The following is a 22,291-nucleotide window of genomic DNA, read 5'->3' as shown; positions in this document are numbered from 1 at the left end:
TCAAAACATCGGCACAAGTGTATCAAGATACCATTCTTGAGAAGGTAGTTAAGCCCCTTAACATCACCATGTTCAATAACCAAGTATGGTCCTTCCAGCAAGACTCGGCGCCGGGTCATAAAGCTCGGTCCACGCAGTCTTGGTTGGAATCGAACGTTTCGGACTTCATCAGAGCTGAAGACTGGCCGTCGTCTAGTCCCGATCTTAATCCGCTGGATTATGATTTGTGGTCAGTTTTAGAGAGTACAGCTTGCTCTAAACGCCATGATAATTTGGAGTCCCTAAAACAATCTATACGATTGGCAGTGAAGAATTTTCCCATGGAAAGAGTGCGTGCTTCTATTGATAACTGGCCTCATCGTTTAAAGGACTGTATTGCAGCCAATGGAGACCACTTCGAATAAGCTTTTTATATTTTTAATTGTTTTATATTTATGTATTAAACTGACACACTGTAAAAGTAATAAATGTTATTTGCAGTTAACAATTTTCTTTTTTCTTTATTACAATATTTATGGCAAGACTAGGTATATAGCCTATAGCATTCCAGGAACAAAGGGCTATCCAACACAAAAAGAATTATTCAGTTCAAACTCCTAGTTTCTGAAATTAGCCATTACTGCTCTGCTCCTATTGGTCATAGCGTGATGATATATAGCCTATAGCACTTCACGAACAAAGGGCTATCCAACACAAAAATAATTATTCAGTTTAAACTCCTAGTTTCTGAGATTAGCCATTACTGCTCTGCTCCTATTGGTCATAGCGTGATGATATATAGCCTATAGCACTTCACGAACAAAGGGCTATCCAATACAAAATGATTTTTTTAGTTCGAACCGGTAGTTCCTGAGATTAGCCATTACTGCTCTGCTCCTATTGGGTATAGCGTGATGATATATAGTCTATAGCACTCCACGCACAAAAGGCTATCCAACGCAAAAAGAATTTTTCAGTTTTGACCAGTAGTTCCTGAGATTAGCCATTACTGCTCCGCTCCTATTGGGTATAGCGTGATGATATATAGCCTATAGCACTCCACGAACAAAGGGCTATCCAACGCAAAAAGATTTTTTCAATTCGGACCGGTAGTTCCTGAGATTAGGCATTACTGCTCCGCTTCTATTGGGTATAGCGTGATGATATATAGCCTATAGCACTCCACGAACAAAGGGCTATCCAACGCAAAAAGAATTTTTCAGTTCGGACCGGTAGTTCCTGAGATTAGCGCGTTCAAACAAACAAACAAACAAACAAACAAACAAACTCTTCAGCTTTATATAATAGTATAGATTACTGCCACTGATTGTAGTGCACTAGTGATTATCATTACATTTACGGCTTTACTAATTAATACTCATTTTCAGCAGGTGTTGGTCTGACAAAGAAAAAAAAGTATAGGTGATTTGTTTCTTTGATTTTAAAAATATTTGACATGAAGATATACTCGTACATATATGACAAAACAGAGATTAATCACGGATAAATATATTTACAATGTATACTTATTAATAGTAAAATAATAATATATAATAATAAATCCAATAATTATAAATACTATTTGAAATTTTATTAATATTTACATAAAACAAAGTCTTTCGCCGCGTCTGTCTGACTGTCTGAACCCGATAAACTCAAAAACTGTTGAACGGATTTTGATGTAATTTAGCGGCACTAACCCGGAACGCTCTCGCGGGCGAAGCCCCTAGCAAAGTTAGTAGATTATAAAAAAATGCTATATTAGAAATAATCTAATCCCAATAATGAAATATATAATTTAACATTAAACTATTTAATTTCGTTGTTTGCATAAAAATAACCTTCAACGTATAAATAAGCAGTTTCAAAGAGCTATTCATATCTAAGAAATTGCGAAGTTATAATGAAATGATGACTATGATATCGTTATGCCGCTTTATTTATACGAGCCGAGCATCAGGCCCAAACATGTCTCTGTAGTTGAATTATGAAAATATCACGGGATAACAGGAGGCGGCCACTGGCTCTTCAATAAGGGCAGGATGACAAACGAGCGCGCCCGTGACTAGGCGGAAACTAACGAAATAGATGTTCCCTCTATCCTACGGGACAAACTCATACATCCTTTTTTATATAAATCACGTGCCACGTAACGTTCTACTAAAGAAAATATGTTCAATAACATTTATTAAGAAATATTTCCAGCTTTGAACACGTTCCTAATGTTCAAGATTTAATAAAAATGAATTTTCCCGCTGTCTATCCGGATACGAAGGATTAGTTCTTTGTGATTTTAATGAAACATTCCATTTCCTTATATATTTATTTTCTTTATTTTAATTTGAACGTTGTTGTAGTAATTAATATCGTTGGAACGAAAACATTTATTATTTTGTATTTTTTCTTTCATTTCACATCACATGTTTTGTCTAGGCTTGGAATATCCTTTTATTTATTTAAACTAACATAGTTTTCTGACTTATTCATTTCCTATACAAATGCTCAAGGAGAAAACTTTTAGAAAAGTTTCGTTTTATAGCATTTGCGATACGAGTGTTTACACAAAACTCTTTCGCGAGTACAGACTCGAGTTTTTCCATTTAGTAAGAAAGGTTCGAATACTGGATGATCACAAAGCGAAGAGCAAAATACATTGCCTACACAGCCGTAACTTTACACCCCCCAGGGACACTGTCTGTCCGTACATGACGTGTGCACGAGAAATACCATTTGGAAGTTGAAATATGTGAACGGCACTGCCACATTGTTTTTACATTTTATGTGTAAGCCGCGAGAACCAATTTCTGCTTTTAACACTTGTATTTGGAAAATCTACCGAATGCCTATAATATGCATGTTTATATTATTAGTATTACGTATAATGTATATACAATATGTATGTATAAGTTAATATACACCGCATATTCAAATATACGTGGGTAAGTATTATAATATAATATTTACGCCTATTGGAATTACGAGTCGTCCGTCAACGGATCAAACGGATTTAGTCGACTATTAATAAAACTGTTTAATTTTAGATTATTTACAAAATATTATCAAATGTTTCGTATCACTTTGCGTCATATTTAAATTCGAATGGACAATAGCTTTTAGGGATCAACCGGGTTTTAGCGTCATCGGATTGGCGAGTATAAAGCGTCATAACCAGTGATATTTGGTTGGCTCTGGTATTAAATGTATCTCTAATTTGCATAATTTAAATATATTTTTTGGGGAATAATATGGTGGATTTCTTTCGGATTTAAGTCAAAACAGTGAACATTTCTATAATTATGAAACAGGAAATATTTTGTATGTACAATGTTCAAATCAATTTCAGCTAAATATTATTACCATTTTGTTTCTTTATGGTTTATTGTATATCATAAAGTAGATAATCATATACAGACAAAAGAAATCTAGGCTTATAAAAAGGCAGTAGTACAATTGGCGGCCTTGGGACTTATTCTCTATCCCGCACGTTATTTTAACAGCGCTTAACAAGCACGTAACACAACGCGTCATGTTTAGGACTATAGAAATTTGACTTACAGAATACCATTCCACGCACATTTCTCGGAGATAACATGACACGGCCGCGTTACGCGTTTACACTATCATACAGAATAAGGGCCCAGATCGATGTTTAGAATAAAATCGACCTCGTCAGCATTGCCGACATTTGGAAACATCTGTAAGATTACTGTTATCTTTAAATTATTATATTCAAATATTATTTCTAACAAATATAAGCCACTGATGTCTTACTGAGATAGGATTGCTTTGCGCCAATGTATAAATTAAAAGTCTAAACATGAAAACGTTTGTTTGAAGTTGCGGTTATCTTTGTGGGTTAAACAGTTGTCAGGCTTTGGCCTTCGGCTTCTAACCCACGTTTACATCAAATAGTTGTCTTGTTATGATAATCTATACTATTATATAAAGCTGAAGAGTTTGTTTGTTTGTTTGTTTGTTTGTTTGTTTGTTTGTTTGTTTGAACGCGCTAATCTCAGGAACTACTGGTCCAAACTGAAAAATTATTTTTGCGTTGGATAGCCCTTTGTTCGTGGAGTGCTATAGGCTATATATCATCACGCTATACCCAATAGGAGCGGGGCAGTAATGGCTAATCTCAGGAACTACCGGTCCAAACTGAAAAATTCTTTTTGCGTTGAATAGCCCTTTGTTTGTGGAGTGCTATAGGCTATATATCATCACGCTATACCCAATAGGAGCGGGGCAGTAATGGCTAATCTCAGGAACTACCGGTCCAAACTGAAAAATTCTTTTTGCGTTGGATAGCCCTTTATTCGTGGAGTGCTATAGGCTATATATCATCACGCTATGACCAATAGGAGCGGAGCAGTAATGGCTAATCTCAGGAACTACCGGTTTGAACTGAAAAAATCTTTTTGTGTTGGATAGCCCTTTGTTCCTGGAGTGCTATAGGCTATATATCATCATGCTATGACCAATAGGAGCGGAGCAGTAATGAAACATGTTGCAAAAACGGGGAAAATTATGAGTTTTGAGAGCTTCCGTTGCCTGCGCTGCGTAAACGGTTAAAGTTATGCAACAATGATGTATGACGGGATTGTTTTACTTAAAAGTTCTAAATAATATAACAAAGTCCCCCGCTGCATCTGTCTGCCTTAACGTGTTAAACTCAAAAACTACCTAACGTATTAAGATGAAATTTGGTATGGAGACAGTTTGAGACCCTGGGAAGAACATAGGCTCCCGGGAAACTACTATTTTTATAACGGAAAACTTTAGCCTGAATAACTTTATAACGCGGGCGGAGCCGCGAGCAAAAGCTAGTTTAGTAATATTTAAACAATTTCGTAACAGTTGATACGTACTGATATTCTTGAATGACTTCCTGACATTATAAACTATGGGGAATGTCATTTGTTAAAGATTTATTAAGCATCCTAAATCTTTCGAGATTTAATTTCAATTTAATTGCATTTAAACTGAACTGCCTGCCTCGATGGCGTAGTTGTGGTTTGGAATTTATACCTGATATAACGGTAGGCTTGCCTTGTATGACATCATGAGATAAAATGCATATTATAGTGAAACGTGGGTGCACCCGTTGCGCCTTTACCCACCCCTTCGGGAATTAAAGGCGTGAGTGTATTTAAAGGCATTGTTACAGAAGTTTTATTCACATAGTAATGGAAGAAATCTGAGTCTATATATATGCTATAGTAGAAGTGACTTAAATTCTTTTAAAATTACAAAAAGAAATTCTGTCGGTCGGATTTTCAACCATATCTATACTATTATATAAAGCTGAAGAGTTTGTTTGTTTGTTTGTTTGTTTGTTTGTTTGAACGCGCTAATCTCAGGAACTACCGGTCCAAACTGAAAAAATCTTTTTGCGTTGGATAGCCCTTTGTTCGTGGAGTGCTATAGGCTATATATCATCACGCTATACCCAATAGGAGCGGGGCAGTAATGGCTAATCTCAGGAACTACCGGTCCAAACTGAAAAATTCTTTTTGCGTTGGATAGCCCTTTGTTCGTGGAGTGCTATAGGCTATATATCATCACGCTATACCCAATAGGAGCGGGGCAGTAATGGCTAATCTCAGGAACTACCGGTCCAAACTGAAAAATTCTTTTTGCGTTGGATAGCCCTTTATTCGTGGAGTGCTATAGGCTATATATCATCACGCTATACCCAATAGGAGCGGAGCAGTAATGGCTAATCTCAGAAACTACCGGTTTCAACTGAAAAATTCGTTTTGTGTTGGATAGCCCTTTATTTGTGGACCGCTATAAGCTATATATCATCACGCTATGACCAATAGGAGCGGAGCAGTAATGGCTAATCTCAGGAACTACCGGTCCAAACTGAAAAATTCTTTTGCGTTGGATAGCCCTTTGTTCGTGGAGAGCTATAGGCTATATATTATCACGCTATATTCAATAGGAGCGGAGCAGTAATGGCTAATCTCAGAACTACCGATTCGAACTGAAAAATATTTTTGTGTTGAATAGTCCTTTGTTTGTGGAGTGCTCATAGTTATATATCATAACGCTATGACCAATAGGAGCGGAGCAGTAATGGCTAATCTCAGGAACTACCGGTTTCAACTGAAAAATTCGTTTTGTGTTGGATAGCCCTATATTTGTGGACCGCTATAAGCTATATATCATCACGCTATGACCAATAGGAGCGGGGCAGTAATGGCTAATCTCAGGAACTACCGGTTTGAACTGAAAAAATCTTTTTGTGTTGGATAGCCCTTTGTTCCTGGAGTCCTATAGGCTATATATCATCATGCTATGGCCAATAGGAGCGGAGCAGTAATGAAACATGTTGCAAAAACGGGGAAAATTATGAGTTTTGAGAGCTTCTGTTGCCTGCGCTGCGTAAACGGTTAAAGTTATGCAATAATGATGTATGACGGGATTGTTTCACTTAAAAAGTTCTAAATAATATAACAAAGTCCCCCGCTGCATCTGTCTGCCTGAACGTGTTAAACTCAAAAACTACCCAACGTATTAAGATGAAATTTGGTATGGAGACAGTTTGAGACCCTGGGAAGAACATAGGCTCCCGGGAAACTACTATTTTTATAACGGAAAACTTTAGCCTGAATAACTTTATAACGCGGGCGGAGCCGCGAGCAAAAGCTAGTATTATATATTGTTACAATCACACGGTTACCTTTTTAGTATTGCTTTAAATTTTCATGTAGATTGAAAAAGTTCCTCGAAATGATAACGGCAGTAGAGGTTACTACTGAAACGAGCAAAACGCCGAGCGGCACCGGGACAAATATTTTCGTGCTAAAAGTAAAGTTTGTTTTCGAGTTCAGGTGTGTTGTGTGCCAGCTTCGACCCGAATGCCAGATCCCCGGATCAGTTCACATTTACGACGTATGTTTGTTCGTCACAATGTTCTAGATTGGTTCTGACTTTGACTTTTTGGAAATCCGATTGAGTTAGAAATTATAAAACGTTGCTGTCATGTATCTGTCTGGATGTTCTTTAAATTAAAACAGTTTTACGGAGTCATATTATTGATTAATGTATTTTTTAGGTTTAAGTATTATACTCATTTCTTCATTAAAATCAATAACAACGTACATATACAGAAAATAATCTCTGCATAATTTCTAGAGATACATTACTTTTTCTTTGTATAACTTATTCGTAAATTATGCTTAATTACAAATTGGTGTATATCAGTGTCTTTCTATTACCATATTTAAAATGTTAATCAAGGTATCTGTTTAGTTAGATATTCAGATGTTTTTAAATCGACGAACACAGAGACGGCAGAATAGATGTCGATGATATGACACAATTGCTTTATGCACTCGTCGTTTATCACTTCATGTAGCTAGATTCAAAAAATGTGCCAAATTTTGGGCTTTATTTCTCAAACCATCGCAGCCGTTACGTCACTTATGTGTAGGTGGAGAGCGTGCTACATTCCATTTGCGGTGTCGTGGTTACACAAGTTGCACTACAAGGTTTTAAGCTGTAAATACGTCAAAAATATTTGCAGGTTTTATTAATTTTATTAATACACTTATATTACAAGTTACATAGGCGGTCTAAACGTAGGTATTCTCTCCCATTTTACTGCCCGCGGCTTCGTAAGCGTGAAACAGTTTTCCGGAGCAAAATACCCGATTTATATGTTTCTGGAATAACACTATAACACTTAGGAGTAATGTAGCTTCCTATTAGTCAAAAAAAATCTAAATCGATGCAGTGGTTCCAGAGATTAGCCACTAAAAACTCACAAACTTTTACTCTTTGTATTATAATTGATGTATAAGAACCGGACAAGAGCTATTTGATTTCGCGAACCAAGGGTTCCGTACCTTGGTATATTATTGGTTTCACTTATAATTAGCGCTTGATTTAGTAACCTTATGAAATTGTTTTGATGATTGTTACCTGTGTGCTTTTATTTAAGTATCAGGCTAGTCGAGTAGACCTATGTCGAAGTAAAACTGTTAACAGGATGCATTAATAATTCTATTAAATAAAATTATTGATGGAATGAATTATATATGGAATTGAATTGACTGACTGACTAAATGATAACGTACAGCCTATCAGTGGTGCTAGAAGCATGAAATTTTACATGTATTTTCTGATCTAATATAGATAAGCAATAGTGATGAAATATTATTTTTAAATGAAATATATTGAATCAAAAATCTAGATATTAAGGTTTCGAAATAAGTCATGTTTAATGAAAAAAATTAAGATACAATTTAATACTGATACAAATATTTCAGTTTGTTATTCTATAATTAGAATACGTCGAGTGGTTTCATTGTTTGAAAATTCATTAGCGAGGAACGCGAGTAATTTAACTTTTTGGTTTTGGTGCACAGCTTTTATGATATAATGAATTGACTTTGTTGAATATTTCTTGTAAAATGTAGATCTAAACACATATAAGTTTTGTAACTACATATTTTTGTAGTAAACGCTGTTAATTGCATTATTTATTGCCTCACTTCTGAACTTATATTAGATATTTACTTCTTCGATATACCGTGAAATTAAAAATATTATATTACATTTTCCGTTAATCTAATAGTTCTTTGTATCTAGTATCAGCTATGTTAATAAAAGCAGCGAGGGATTTTTCTAAGGAATTTTTATTACGAGGGATTCCGGTTTCCCTTCATATAAAATGACGGCTGCTAGTAAATCTTTATTTGTTAATATAAAACTACAATCTTATATTAAATTTACTTACGCCTCTACATATAACGTAGAACCTGCTTATATAAATAGAGGGACAAAGCGCTTGAGTAAGATTTGTTTATATAGCTTGCGTTACGTTTGCTCGCGGCTTCCTTCATGTAAAGGTTCGTTCATAAAATAAGAAATAAGTATTAAGTAGCCTGTAATATTGAGGATATAATGTGTTGTTACTGATAAAAATATGCAATTGAATCAATAATTGGTTTTTACATGGTTATTTTGATATTGCGTTAATAAATGAAACCATATACTTAGCTTCTTGGAAACAAAACTTTATCATGAGTTAATCTAACCATAGACGTAAAATAATGAAAGTTGCAACAAAATAAATATTAATAAAAAGTAATTTTAGTTTTATATACCCTAAAGCCACAAATCCTATACGTCAAAGCGGCAACATCATATTTTCATACAAATATATACTTGCACACATACCATATTTACGCTAGACTACAAAATTAGAAGATGAAAAGAGGATTTTTAGTGATAATAATTGTAATTAATGTATGATTTTTGGCTCAATGTCAGCAAAGGTTAAGACGAATATGTGATTTAATTTACTAAGACTATGTAAAAATGACTCTGTACATAAGAAACTTTACCACTTAATAAAAGTATAGAAATACCTTTTTGGGTTTTCTGTTGCTCTTGTCGGTTGAAAACCAATCCAAAACGTCAGCTTAGCTAGCGTTTTGTACCGTTAGTGATGCGGGATAATCTGGCTTTCGGGCTGACAACGCACCAACGTTTTGTCTGTTTCTGTCTCTGTTTACGGGTGATAGTCATCACTTAATGACGTGAACAGGCCCCCTATTTTTACTTTAAATTTCCATCGCAAACCTGTGATTATTTATTATGACCTTTATATACACAATAAGCTTATGATAGCTCAGTTAGTAGAATGATGTACTGTAATTGGCCACTTTCGAGAAAAACTGTACCTAATATATTAAAGGAAAAAACAACATTATTTTTCATTGATTTAAAATATCGCGCGTTACTAGTTAATGTTTCAGACGTTGAAACAAATATCTTAATAAGCAGTACTTGGTTTTGCAAATTATCAGAAAGAACAAGATAATTGAAAATGATTTTGATATAATTTACCTCTCCGTTGCCTATTCGTCATTAAGATATTATAATTTTAACAGGAAAGCTAATTGCCCCGTATCGTTAGTTCGTCTAGTAAATACAAATATTTTTATAAAGATTTATATTTACTAGACGTAATATACGAGGTTTATGTTTATAATATTAAATGCCAAACCTAATGAATGGTAATTGAATAATTTCATATTTAGTTGAATTCTTGAATTTTAAATATTGATATATTTAGAATTTCTTTAATTTAGAAAGAGATTAGTTGATATTAAACAAGCCGTTAGTTTAAATTATAGATATTATTATCATGTATATTTTCATATAATATATATAACTTTTTTATTCGGACAAGTAGGCAGACGTGGAATTAGTACGCTTATAGTTTGATTATTTTTACAACATGTTATGATAAGGTGGAGACTGTCGCCATATCGGACACTTAGTCAATACTTTTGTTAATTTGTATATAGAATCGATAAATATTTGTGTAAACTGAATATCTAAATGAAAATAAAATGGTTATATTTGTAACTACGTATTTTTACTAAGGGAACTTAGTTTAAACAATATAATCTATTGATTATGGTGAATAAAAAATGAGATAGAGATACGTCGTGTTCAAGGCTGGAATCGGACACGAGATTGTTGGACATTAACGTTAATAATTAAATAACCACAGAGCGTATTAACGTCTCGGAGGGCAGCAAAGGTCTTTCTCGTTGACAACCAGATTTAATTATAGAGCATAATGAATACACTGGTTTGTTATTACAGCTTTCCTGTGTTGTACGACGATGAGAATTTCTCTTTATTTACTTATTGTAAGGTCGTTTTCGTTTTGTTAATTCGGTCTATAGTAATATAATGTTAGGGGCCGTAGCTATCTTTCTACAATCACTATTGTTAATAGAAAACACAAAAAAAAAATATTGAAATGACATATGTTATCAATAAATCTATCGCTAAGACACATTGGTTTCATATATAACGTTTTATATATTTATTTAAGGACCTCCAACGAAGGATGCAAAACATATAATAAAATAATGTTGTAGCATTTTTACAATTAGCAGCGTGACGTGTTTCTTAATAGGAGACCACAGCTTGAAAATTTAAACATTTGTACAGAGGCAAAAAATGATTGGCGTTTATTATTGTAGAAAGGAGTCATACCTTTAATCTCTTTACATCATATTTTGTATTGATCTAGGAATCAAACATACTTTATCCAGTGTCGCAGCCGCACGCTGATTACGTTATCAAGAGCCTTTATAGCGTCAAGTAAGCATGGCCTCTGAGCCGTGTCGTAGTAAAGTAAGTGGCGGTGAAGTGATACTAGAAACTCTCCCTGCAGCGTGTTATCTTTCCTTTTCATTGATTTTAGTTTGTAATTTTTTTCTCTATTCATTAACAGCATTATTGTTACGTTAGCAGTACTGATAATTACTTTAGGTACGGAGTAGGTATTTTGAAAACCAGTACCAATTAATTTACTTAATTTCCTTGTTTTTACTAACAAGTAATCAAACTAATATCGGTAAGGTTACAACATTGATCTGTTCAGCCAAGTTCCAAGTAAGATATTTTTTCCTAAAACCATCCGGATTTCTTTATGGAGCCAAGACCGTGCAATAGTCCGTTACCCTGCACATATATCACTCGAAATGAATCCCTTCAGTGGTATACATAACGGTATCTGTCGGCGATAGGCTGTACGGGCCGTGTTTTCTTTGCGTCTTTTCATTTAGATACGCCCGCTTCGATCCCTCATCCTTTTTCCTCAATTTTGTCTCCATCTTTTAGCGGGGAATCTTTAATATTTTTTCCACTAATTTCTAACTTATATTTTGTCATAGGATAGTTCTTTTAGGCGATTGTTAATAGCGAATATTTAAAGAGGGAAGCCGACAATTATGCTGTTAACGTAAAACATATAATATCCATTTGAAAAGTTTGTAAATTTTCGTGATATAATTATGTACTTCGTCTTTTCTTCATCACTGATTTATACGTATATATTTATACATTACGTAATATATTGTAAGCTATCCTTCAAACACTCCATTCGAATCGGTAGCTAAACATCAAAGATTTTATTTGAATTTTCAATCGCCACCAAATTTGAATGTACGTGTTTGGAACGTATTCCGTAAACGGATATGAGCTTCAAATACACGAATTCTGCATGTAATATTAACGGAAAGGTAACACAAAGGAAACAAGATATTTTCGTTTCTCCTTAAGAATAAAACGCTTCGTACTTATTCTTCATCGTTTTATTTCTATGTTTTTATAAATCATTAGTTAACATATTCAATTACATCTACAATTTGATAATTTATTACACAACCCTTTTGTTAACTACGTTTAAAGAGAGCGACATATAAAAAACTATCGCAGTTTATGTAATACACAAGAATGTTCTTTGGCTGTTAAGAAATTACAAATCAGTAACATTTCGTTTATTTACAACGTTCAATATTTACAAGGCATTTATCTAATATTTACAGTTCTAACAATAGCAATCAAAGATCGTGATATAATTTATTATATCTCTTTAAAAATGTACAGTAGTCGTCACCTATATTAAACTAGAGAAAATTAACGTAATTTTATACAATTTACTTGTCTTTGACAAGACTATTAATTTTTCCTTCAGATATAATATCTACAAGGAAATACAACATTTAAATCCAATATTAGTTTTAATTGTTCACAAAGGAGATGGTTTTCCTATTTAGTAATTGGTTTAGGTGGAAAATTAAAAACTTAACGTTGTTTTTTGTTCTTTTTTAAATGTTTATAAATAAAAGGGAGTCGGATAGCGAATACACAGATTTGTGCGCTATCCATCAGTCTCGTATGAAACGAACTTCAACGATTTAATATATACTCTCTATACTTATAAAACTCGTCTTGTCACTCAGAGTTCTTGTGAAATCCCTCTTTTATGTTGGTAATAAAACAATCCCATTTTCGACTTTGTCAAAAGTAATTTTATTATTCTAAGGACTTTGTTAAAGTGTGTCGAACATTTTACAAAGGGGTAGCTCAGGTTTTAATCTTACGTTGGATTTCAGGTAAATTTAATGTTTGAAAGCAAGCATTAACTTCTAGGTTTATGTATGTGGATGATAAAATGTAACTTAAATTTATTCATAGCTCGAGATAGCTCCTGCGGGTCAGTTAAGCTACCATATTTGAACTCAAATAAGTTTGAAATTATTGTATAAGAAACGAATGAGAGTCGAGTTGTGGTAACAGAAAAATCGTCTTAGCTTTAACTCGTTTTACGATTGAGTGCGCAGTCAATAATTTAAGAATCAAACCGTCACAGCTGTTGCTTCGTAGCTCGTAACAAAGTTTTAATCAAGAAAGTCAATAACGCGGACCAGCGTCGAGTAACAACAGTACCGAATTGAAACATAACATTCGTTGTTTACGATACACATTAACAAGTAGACAAGTAAATACAAGTCACATTTCCTATAAGCAAATCGAAATACGATTTTTTATACAAACATTTCTACATAAAAGTAACAATTCATTTTGTAATGAAAAATAATGCAATGCCTTTAATCGGGAAACGGATTGAACAATTTCAAAAGAAATATGTATATGTAAATATTTATTTCAATATGGAAACGGGCTGGTGCGGTCTCCGCTCGGTGAGATTAACCAGCCTCGATGTACCGAGTCTGGGCCAGATATAGGTTATGCCGCCGTTTATTTATGCAACTTGATAGAAAGCAAATAACGTGGTAAAGAGAGCAACTGCTGGATTAGGTACGTTATGCATAGATAAGCTTCTTGCTCCGATCGAATCTGGATTTATTCCAGATTCGTGTAATGAATCAGTCTGATTGCAATCTTAGAATTAAGTCGATATACAGGATAAATATATACTGTATTTGAAAGGGCAAAAATAAAAGAAATTTGTCCTGAATAATTATGTAAACGTTTGTTTTTAGAATGACATATTTAATTTAAACTTTGAAACAAGAAATTCTCAGAACAACAACATATATTTAAGAAAAGTTTAAGACTCTATCATGATATTTGAATAGCACTAATTCAAAATAAAACCAAAAATTCTCATTAATCTATACATTTTCCTATTAAACTGTGGAAGTTTCGGAATGGTTATTAGGTCATCTCGAATATCCCGCGCTTGATAGGAATTTGACCGTATTGGACAAACGGGAAGTAATTATTGTCAAGATGTAATGTACGACAATGGGTAGGGTGATAAGGAATGAGATCTGCTGGCATCTGGCGGTAGTGATGGTGACGAGAATGGCGAGGACTGTCCGGTTCAGGTGTTGTGGGGTCGACCCCGAGCTCTGCATGGCGGCAGGTCTCTCTCCACTCAGCACGTGAACAATCACCGACGCAGATTCTGTAACAAACGCTACACTGAACAAATGCACTTTGTTTCACATGAGAATTAATGTTTAAACATGTAGTGTTGATCCCGCTTAACGGAAACTTTTGTTCACGCTTGCTGCTTTCAAAGGAATGTTGCATTTATGAACATTTTTACCTCTGAATGGACGTACGGCTTTGAATGCGGCAATAGTTTTAGAAGTTCGTATTTTCTCATTCGTTCGAGTACATTACGATTTAGGGAGTTAATGTGCTGTTAATTATCAGGTATGTTGGATTTATTGTTAAAATATATATTAAAAGCCTTTGAAATATCGGTAAATATGCAAATGGATTATGCTCATTATTTAATAATGGTATTATTGTGTCGCGTTTGACATCGACCGATCGTATTTTATTCACGTTAATTAACGACTCGGTTTCATTCGTTCAATATAAGTAATAAAGTGCCGTACAGTGTGTCCGGCAATTATTTCGTTAGAATCGGCAGTCGTTACTGTGAAATATTAACACATATCCTGACGTAAATCGGTTATTAAATTTATGTTTGCTCTAATTCTGCCGGCTCTGTTCGTGGCATGACAATTCACTGGCTACGCTATTTTATCGCTAGTATTATTGTTTACTTTTGAATATTGCTATAATGGAGCGCAAACAACATTTCACTTTAATATTTAATTAACTCTAGTTAAATGACAAGTATTATTTGGCTTTATTCTCTATGTTATTATTGTTATTAAGTATATTAATTTAATTTATTAGTGTGTAGAGGTGGTAGTTTGGTTTGGTGTTTATTACGAGGTAACGAATGATTAATGAATGGATTAGGCTACTTTTTAGCACAGATAAGTTCTATGTTTTATGTTCCTTGAAATTATAACCTCAACGAACTTGCCGTCTGTGTGTGTTAAGGTCCTTTCCCGAGCAAATAACCTTGAACCATTCGTTAAGTGTTCACATTTATTATTTAAGAATGATACGAATAAATTCATTAAAAATTAAATAGTTAGGTCTTTTTGAAAATTTGAAACAACCAAAATAATTCTTTTTAAATTTTCTATCTAATAATGTTGATTGTAAAGTAAAATAATTTGCACATAAGGAGGGGATGCATGGAATAAACAATTACAGATACATTTCATTACGACATTATCTACAGTACAAGAAATTTCAAAAAAAGGTAAAGATATTTTGCAGAAATATTATATAATTTTTTTTTTATAATATTTATTATAAATTTTGAATTTATAGCTTTTAAAATACTGTTAACGCGTCGTTTTGCTTTTGGAGAGCTCTTTAAGTTATGCACTCGGGTTTGTAATACTTGGATGTGTCCAGATTTTAATTTGGTTCTGAGTTGATATATTTGTTACTAAATATTCACGTGAAAAATAAAGTCTATTGAGCAGATCGTCTACATAATGACGATGAATCGAATGCTTAATTAATTATAAAATATTAATGTAAATTGTGGATATGGATGGCGGGAAGTTATCAAAAGATTGATTGAAGGTGGAGAAAGCGAGAGAAGTATGCCAGAATCGTGCAAAGTGGAAATCCATAGTCTCTGCCTATGTCTGTCTTACACAACTTTATATGTATACCATGAAGTGAATGATAATGAATAAACATGCAAATAAGAAATGCATAACAATGCAGTATAGTTCGTTTGCATGTAACAGTCCCACATAAGTAACACTGTCGTGTTCTAATCAAAATCATTTTTTTCTTTACAAAATCAATATGTCTACTCTACGCAAAAAAAAAAAACAATGAAACGTAACCTGTATAGACAATTAAGGTTATAATTCGTCATATAAGGTTGTAATTTCGTCATATTAAATTTTAAAGGCCGAAATATCCATGCATATTAATTATTTTTACGTTTTTCTTTCAACTGCGAGAACTAATCACTAACTAGACGTGAATTTAAATTCTTTACTTGTCAATACTTGTTTAGTTACCCAGATTAAAGGTGAAACAAAATGTATGAAAATGGACCTTAAGCTATAACCTTAAAAGTTTTGAATTTGTTCAGCCATTATTGTGGCTGACTGGTACATTCTTTGTACTAAAAAAATATACCTATTATATAACAGGATATTCATATTAAGCCGAATATTGGTAACCGTATACAAGATATCCAACTAGCTATAGTGGCGAACACAATTATGCGTTCCGGGAGCAGACTATGTATTTCCGGTATTGAACAGGCCAGCAAAATGGGCCGAGTGACAAGATATAATTTATAATTCCTTGTTAATCGATTTTCTATCTAATGCATCTTCATTTAGCAGGACCAGTTGAGTAACGTTCCGTGCCAGGCTAAAAAATCCATTCTAAAAACAAATTTTTAAGCATCCGTTTATCTTTTTAGTATTGCGCACATACTATTACAAATGGTATAGGAGAAAACTATTTTAATATACAAGTTTTTTACTTAGTTCAACAATCATGGCTAATAACACTTGTAAGCAGTTTCTTCGTATCTAAGTTTTAATTTAATTATTATATTACATAAGCTAATATGTACCAGAGCTGCTAGGTGCGCAGGTGTAATTCCCGGAGTCATGCGGCGCGGCGCGCGCGATTAGCAGCCGACTGGTCCGGGTCCGCTGCTCAGTCTCCACGCTGATGCCGCCGCGCTGCGCGTAATTCACCACCTGCTCCCCTCGGTACCAGTAGATGAAACTAAAATGAGGTTAGTTGTTAGTCGATTTTAAACCTTAATGGGCAATAATGTTACTGGCTAGATCGTGCGCTTATAGATGAACTGCGCGTACAATTTTATAATTTTTTCATGTTCCATTAAACGTTCGCCTTTTGCCACTTATATTGGGTAGCTCTCTTTAAACGAATGTTAAGACATATAGTCAATGATAAGGATAATCATTAGGACATAATATTCCATTTTCGTGAAACAATATAAGTAAAAGTCCGAAAAATGTAGGCGATGAGAAAATGGCCGTCTTATTACAGGGCAGGGTGTCTAACGAATCTAGGTCGGCGTACTCTAAATCCTGCATTGACTATCTTGGAGCTTTGGCAGACGGCCTTAGGTTTATTTATTTATTGAATAACACACCAGTGACACATGCATCTATAAATCACAAATAATAAATAATAATACAAATTCTGATACATATGACTATTAAAGGTATGCACAGCATTCTCACACAAATAACATCTAGATAGAATTACAAATTAAAATTACAAAATAAAATAAAACATAGGTTTACCTAATACGATGGGTAGTAGATTAACAGTTAACTATTCGATTGGTAGCAAACAAAATAAATTGTCTTGAGTGCCAAATTTAATGATATTTTTCCATAGAACAAAGTTAAAAATACCACGAGTGTTTACTTTTATAACAGGAATATATAATGAAATAATCAAAATACATAAACTTGAGTGGAAGTTAATTTTAAAAGGTCTTTGTTTCTGCTTAAAGTGGAATCCCAATAAAGCTACTTACGGCTTAAATTGACTAAAAAATGTTTTTCTTCGAAGCTTTAATATTACAGTATCCAATTTGAGTGAAACAGAATGTTTGTTTTAAGGGTACGTTGCGCATTCTGAGAAGAAACTAATTATTAACGAATTAATAAAAAAAATAAAGAAACTCTAAATACTTTTTACTGCATACTGAGAATTCAATTCCAATTAAAGAATATCACGTAGGCGGAGACGCGAACAAGAGCAAGTTGCTAAAAAACAATGTTATAAAAAAACTTAGCTGATGTGAAAATATCAACAATACATTACGTCCTTCGTAAACAACGACAATTATACATTAAACACACTTTAATGATACATTATTAATTGCTAGTTACTTATTATTGACATTAATTTGAACATATTACAGCCAATAATTATAGGTAAGAGACATAACTTCGAATACACAAGTCAATTAATAGACATGTATATAGATATAACAGTTCGATATGCTCATTTAGGTCAGTATTGGAACCAATTTCTCAAAAACTATTCGGACTTAACATCAATATCCAATCGTTTATCGTGGCCGGTTGAATATTTTATAACTTCTAAAACTCCCAGATGTGTTTTGGTAGTGAGTTAAATTATTCACCCGAGCGTTTCAATTTACAACCCCAGTAACATTTACATGAAAATAAACTTAACGCTGGCTCTAGCAAAATATATTACTTGCATATTTATTACTCTACCATGCGACCGGGTTATTCAATATCGGGCTTGGGTTCGTGCAAGGATACCACCTTTTGTATAACAAGGCAATTTTCAACAGCTATAAAGTAATGCAACAATAAGTCAAAAATATTTTGACGAATAAAAAGATAGGACAAAGAGCAAACACGACCCAAGTTTTACTAAGGAACGTTATGCTAGGCTTATAGCGTATTATGTTTGTGAACATTTTTACAACCTAAGCAACCATACATAACGCATGAGATGACCTGAATAAAAATGTCATATCTACACACGGGTTATCATTCTATCAATATTCAAATTGAAGGTCTCCCAATAGATCTCAGACACAGGGCTCCATTAAACGTTGATACGTAAAAAATGCTTCGGTTATGTCCAAGCCGACCCTTTTATCTGGAAATAAGCTTATCATATTTATAGATGAACACTGTAGAGGCTGCGGTGTAGAGGTACAAGGCAGCACTTAATAATGTTATAATGCCGAGACAGCATCCTCTCGAGGCGCCAAACAATTTGTACGGTGTATGTGGAGTTACGACTGTAGTGGGTATTTTTGAGCAGCATTATCGGCCTCATTCTATCCCTTCTGGTTAATTAGAATTGCTAAATTAATGTAAAACATGTTTTATCATTATTTATTCGTCGCTTCGTAGTTATAATAAAATTTAGGGAATATCATAACAAAGTAATAGCGTAGTATATTTTTAATAGCTTTTATTATACTCCACCATACAATTTGGTATTTACATGTCTGTTTCTGAAACTTAACGAAATACAAACATTTTCTTTATTACTCTTATTCCATTACTTAGACTAAAAGCAAGTATTAAAATATACTTAGAGCAGAAACGAAATAGAAAGAACATTTCAGCGACATGGTATTATCAAATATAATTTAGAAAATTACTTTGTAGTTGTGACTTAGATTTTCGTTTAACTCATTAAATTAACTTTAGAAGTTATACGATCCAGATGATTCTAATAACAGGCGATGAGAAAAAATATGTTATGTGTAATAAATGTTGGCAATTTGCCTGAAAATATATTTTAGCACAGACAGTAATGTGGAATATGATCGTAAGTCATAAGCCGGACTCATCAGTCGTATGTCACGTGCGACGCAATGTCCCGTCTGAGAGTTACTCTCTATAAACTTTCTGAATAATAAAAAAGAAGTGTCCTTTTATTTTTACGAGTACACTCAGAAATTAGAGAACAAGGATGTACCTTTACTTTTTTTAATAAGAATTTTCAAGTGGCTATTCTTTTGAACACCGAGTGCTTGACTTACCTTTAATGTCGGCCTTCAAGGCGAGCGATTTTAAAAGTTACGTGCTGGGATAACGCAATTGAATTTAATGATTTTATTGTGCTCTCTATAGTGTTATTATTTGGATCAAAATATGTTTGAAGTGAAAGTAAATATGTTAGTGGAACAACTGTTTTACATTTAATTTCCACCCACTATTTTATTCCATATCATGTTTTATATCTTAAGAAGTCGTCATAATACAAACCTATAAATAATTTATGAAGCAAATGCACCCAAAAGGAACGGTAAGCAAGATAAAACCCAAAAGAAACAAATGAGGAAGGAATTATGAATTAAATCCAAACCGCATCGAATGCAATTATGTGGAACCCGCCTAAGCCCGTGAAATCGCTTATTTAGGAGCTGTAAGAGTCGTCGATTGCATATTGCTTACCTTGGCGGGTCGGGCGCGTATTTAGCGACGCAAGTGAGGTTGATATCGGATCCCGCTCTCACGAACAGTTCAGGTCCCGACAATATCTCCGCCTTCGATACTGTTGACAACACATAAAATTAGATCACTTTTAATTGCTACCATTAATTTATTGCTTTAAAATTACAAAAAGTTACCAGAAAACAAATTGTATGAAATGGATCCATTATAGTACGCATGAGATAATTAAAATGTTTGTACAATATAAATAATATTTTTGTATAAAGTGAGTAGTATTAAGTACTTATTTACAAAATTAAGTGGATGTTGAATTGACTATTTTATTTTTCTATTGAAAATATTACGTTTTTAATTTTTATTTTAATTTGTAAATGTATAATATTTTAAATGATATATATTTATGTATAATATATATTTACATTCAATAAAATCAATATCAGTTGCATTATCGTTTTTTAGATTTAAGTAAAATAAAATAAAAAAAATAAAACAAAAGCCAATAATGTATTTCTACAGTTGTCTGACAGGGATCGTTTAATGCAATAAGATTGCCTATTGTGCATTATGTTTTACTTTTTTTTAAATAAGGCATGTGTCCGTTTTACCCGACTACAACGAAGCAAGGAAAGGTAATGATTTTAACACTTTATGTATGTATGTATCCATTTTATATACCACTCTAGCGCCAGTCCTACTGAAACTATTTTTACTAATTGATTTTGAATAATGTCTGGTTTATGTCCTTTTTATATTTGTTTATCAGGTGTGTACAATTAATACTTTTTATGCTATATTGTACGTTACCACACCTAAAACCATAATAAAAAAGTGATTTAAAGCAAGATAACATGCAGAAAAAATTATAAAATAATGTAAAGTACATTGAAAGTCCGTTTGAAATCACATTACACGTAATTAAAGAAAGACATAAGAGCTTTCATTGTTACCATAAACCAGCGAATATTGAATATAAAACGATTTATTTATAAACAATACTATTGTTATACTAACATTGTTTTCCATTTGTCGATTGTTTGTGACCTTTGTTTGTCGATGTTATTCATCTAAAAGCATATGTACTAACAATTCGTCCACGCCTCTATTATATTAAATATAAACTAAGTAAAAGGCTATAGCGTAAACAACGAAAAAACATTTTACTTATCAAATTAATACACGGATCTTACAGCTTTGTACCTAATCTATACTAATATATAAAGCTAAAGAGTTTGTTTGTTTGAACGCGCTAATCTCAGGAACTAAACAGATTTTGACTTTCAACCGGAAAAACTAATAAACGCGAACGGAGCTGCGCGCAAAATCTAATTGCTTTATAAAGATGGTAATGTTTATAATGTATAGTTTATTACAACAGGTTCTTTACTCTAAGCGACTAGATGGATTTTGAAATATTATGATTCGTTGTAAGAATCGTCTTACCAAGATACGAATTTCGTTTTGGGAGGTGATTTTCAGAAAATACGGTAAATGATAAACCTCATAGGGAGACGTCGAAGCATTGAAATAAACCTAAGTCGGCCCCGTGATGAAGGCGGCAAAGTCTTCGGGACATCGGGAGAAAATAAAAATATAAAAAGCTTCAACAAAATCCGATAACTAGTTTGTTTCGAGTTACAGAGAGATTGATTAATTGTCCTTTTTGTAAACCTTTTTATGTACCAATTTTGGTTTTGTCTCTACACAACGAAAGATGACTCGTAAAGCATGCCTTTGGCAATAATCCGCCTTTCCATTCAAATGAAGTACAAAATAAAAAATTAGAAATGAAATTTCGTGAATCATAATCATTTGTCTCATGCAGATGCATAGCAGAGATTCGATCATGTGCCCGTTTCGTTCAGCTAGTTGCTTTGTGCCACAAAGATTACAGTATAATATTATGCATGCCCTTATTCTCCACGCCGGGGTGCTATATTTTTATCCGACGTTTAATACACTTCTGAGGCTTGGTCGGGCGGTCCAATAATTGCATTCAATGGAACGCTGCTGGCAATTTAACTTTGTCGCATCGTCGACTTTTCTATCACATATGAGATATACAGTTTAGAATTGATCGAAGTAGAAATTAATACTAGTTATAAAACGTCCATAGTTTCTGCAACAAACTTAAGTCATATAGCTTTACATGACGTATTTTATAATTTTACTTAAAT

At 33.4% G+C, this 22,291-nt stretch overlaps 1 protein-coding gene across 1 annotated transcript in view; it reads right to left on the bottom strand.

Moving 5' to 3' along the window:
* Nucleotides 1–12,572: 12,572 nt before the first annotated feature.
* LOC115440098 (hemicentin-2) overlaps nucleotides 12,573–22,291 on the bottom strand; it is a 34,170-nt gene continuing 24,451 nt past the window's right edge. Inside the window, exons 4-6 of the mRNA XM_037436571.1 lie at nucleotides 20,118–20,217; nucleotides 16,754–16,911; nucleotides 12,573–14,233 (exon numbers count right to left, since the gene is read on the bottom strand). Of these exons, the coding sequence (XP_037292468.1) occupies nucleotides 13,986–14,233; nucleotides 16,754–16,911; nucleotides 20,118–20,217 (506 nt within the window). The 3' untranslated portion in view covers nucleotides 12,573–13,985. The remainder of the gene's footprint in view (nucleotides 14,234–16,753; nucleotides 16,912–20,117; nucleotides 20,218–22,291) is intronic.

The sequence above is a fragment of the Manduca sexta genome, chromosome 8 (assembly GCF_014839805.1).
Source record: "Manduca sexta isolate Smith_Timp_Sample1 chromosome 8, JHU_Msex_v1.0, whole genome shotgun sequence".
Taxonomy (NCBI): Eukaryota; Metazoa; Arthropoda; class Insecta; order Lepidoptera; family Sphingidae; genus Manduca; species Manduca sexta.
This window is presented reverse-complemented; position numbering and strand designations above follow the sequence as displayed.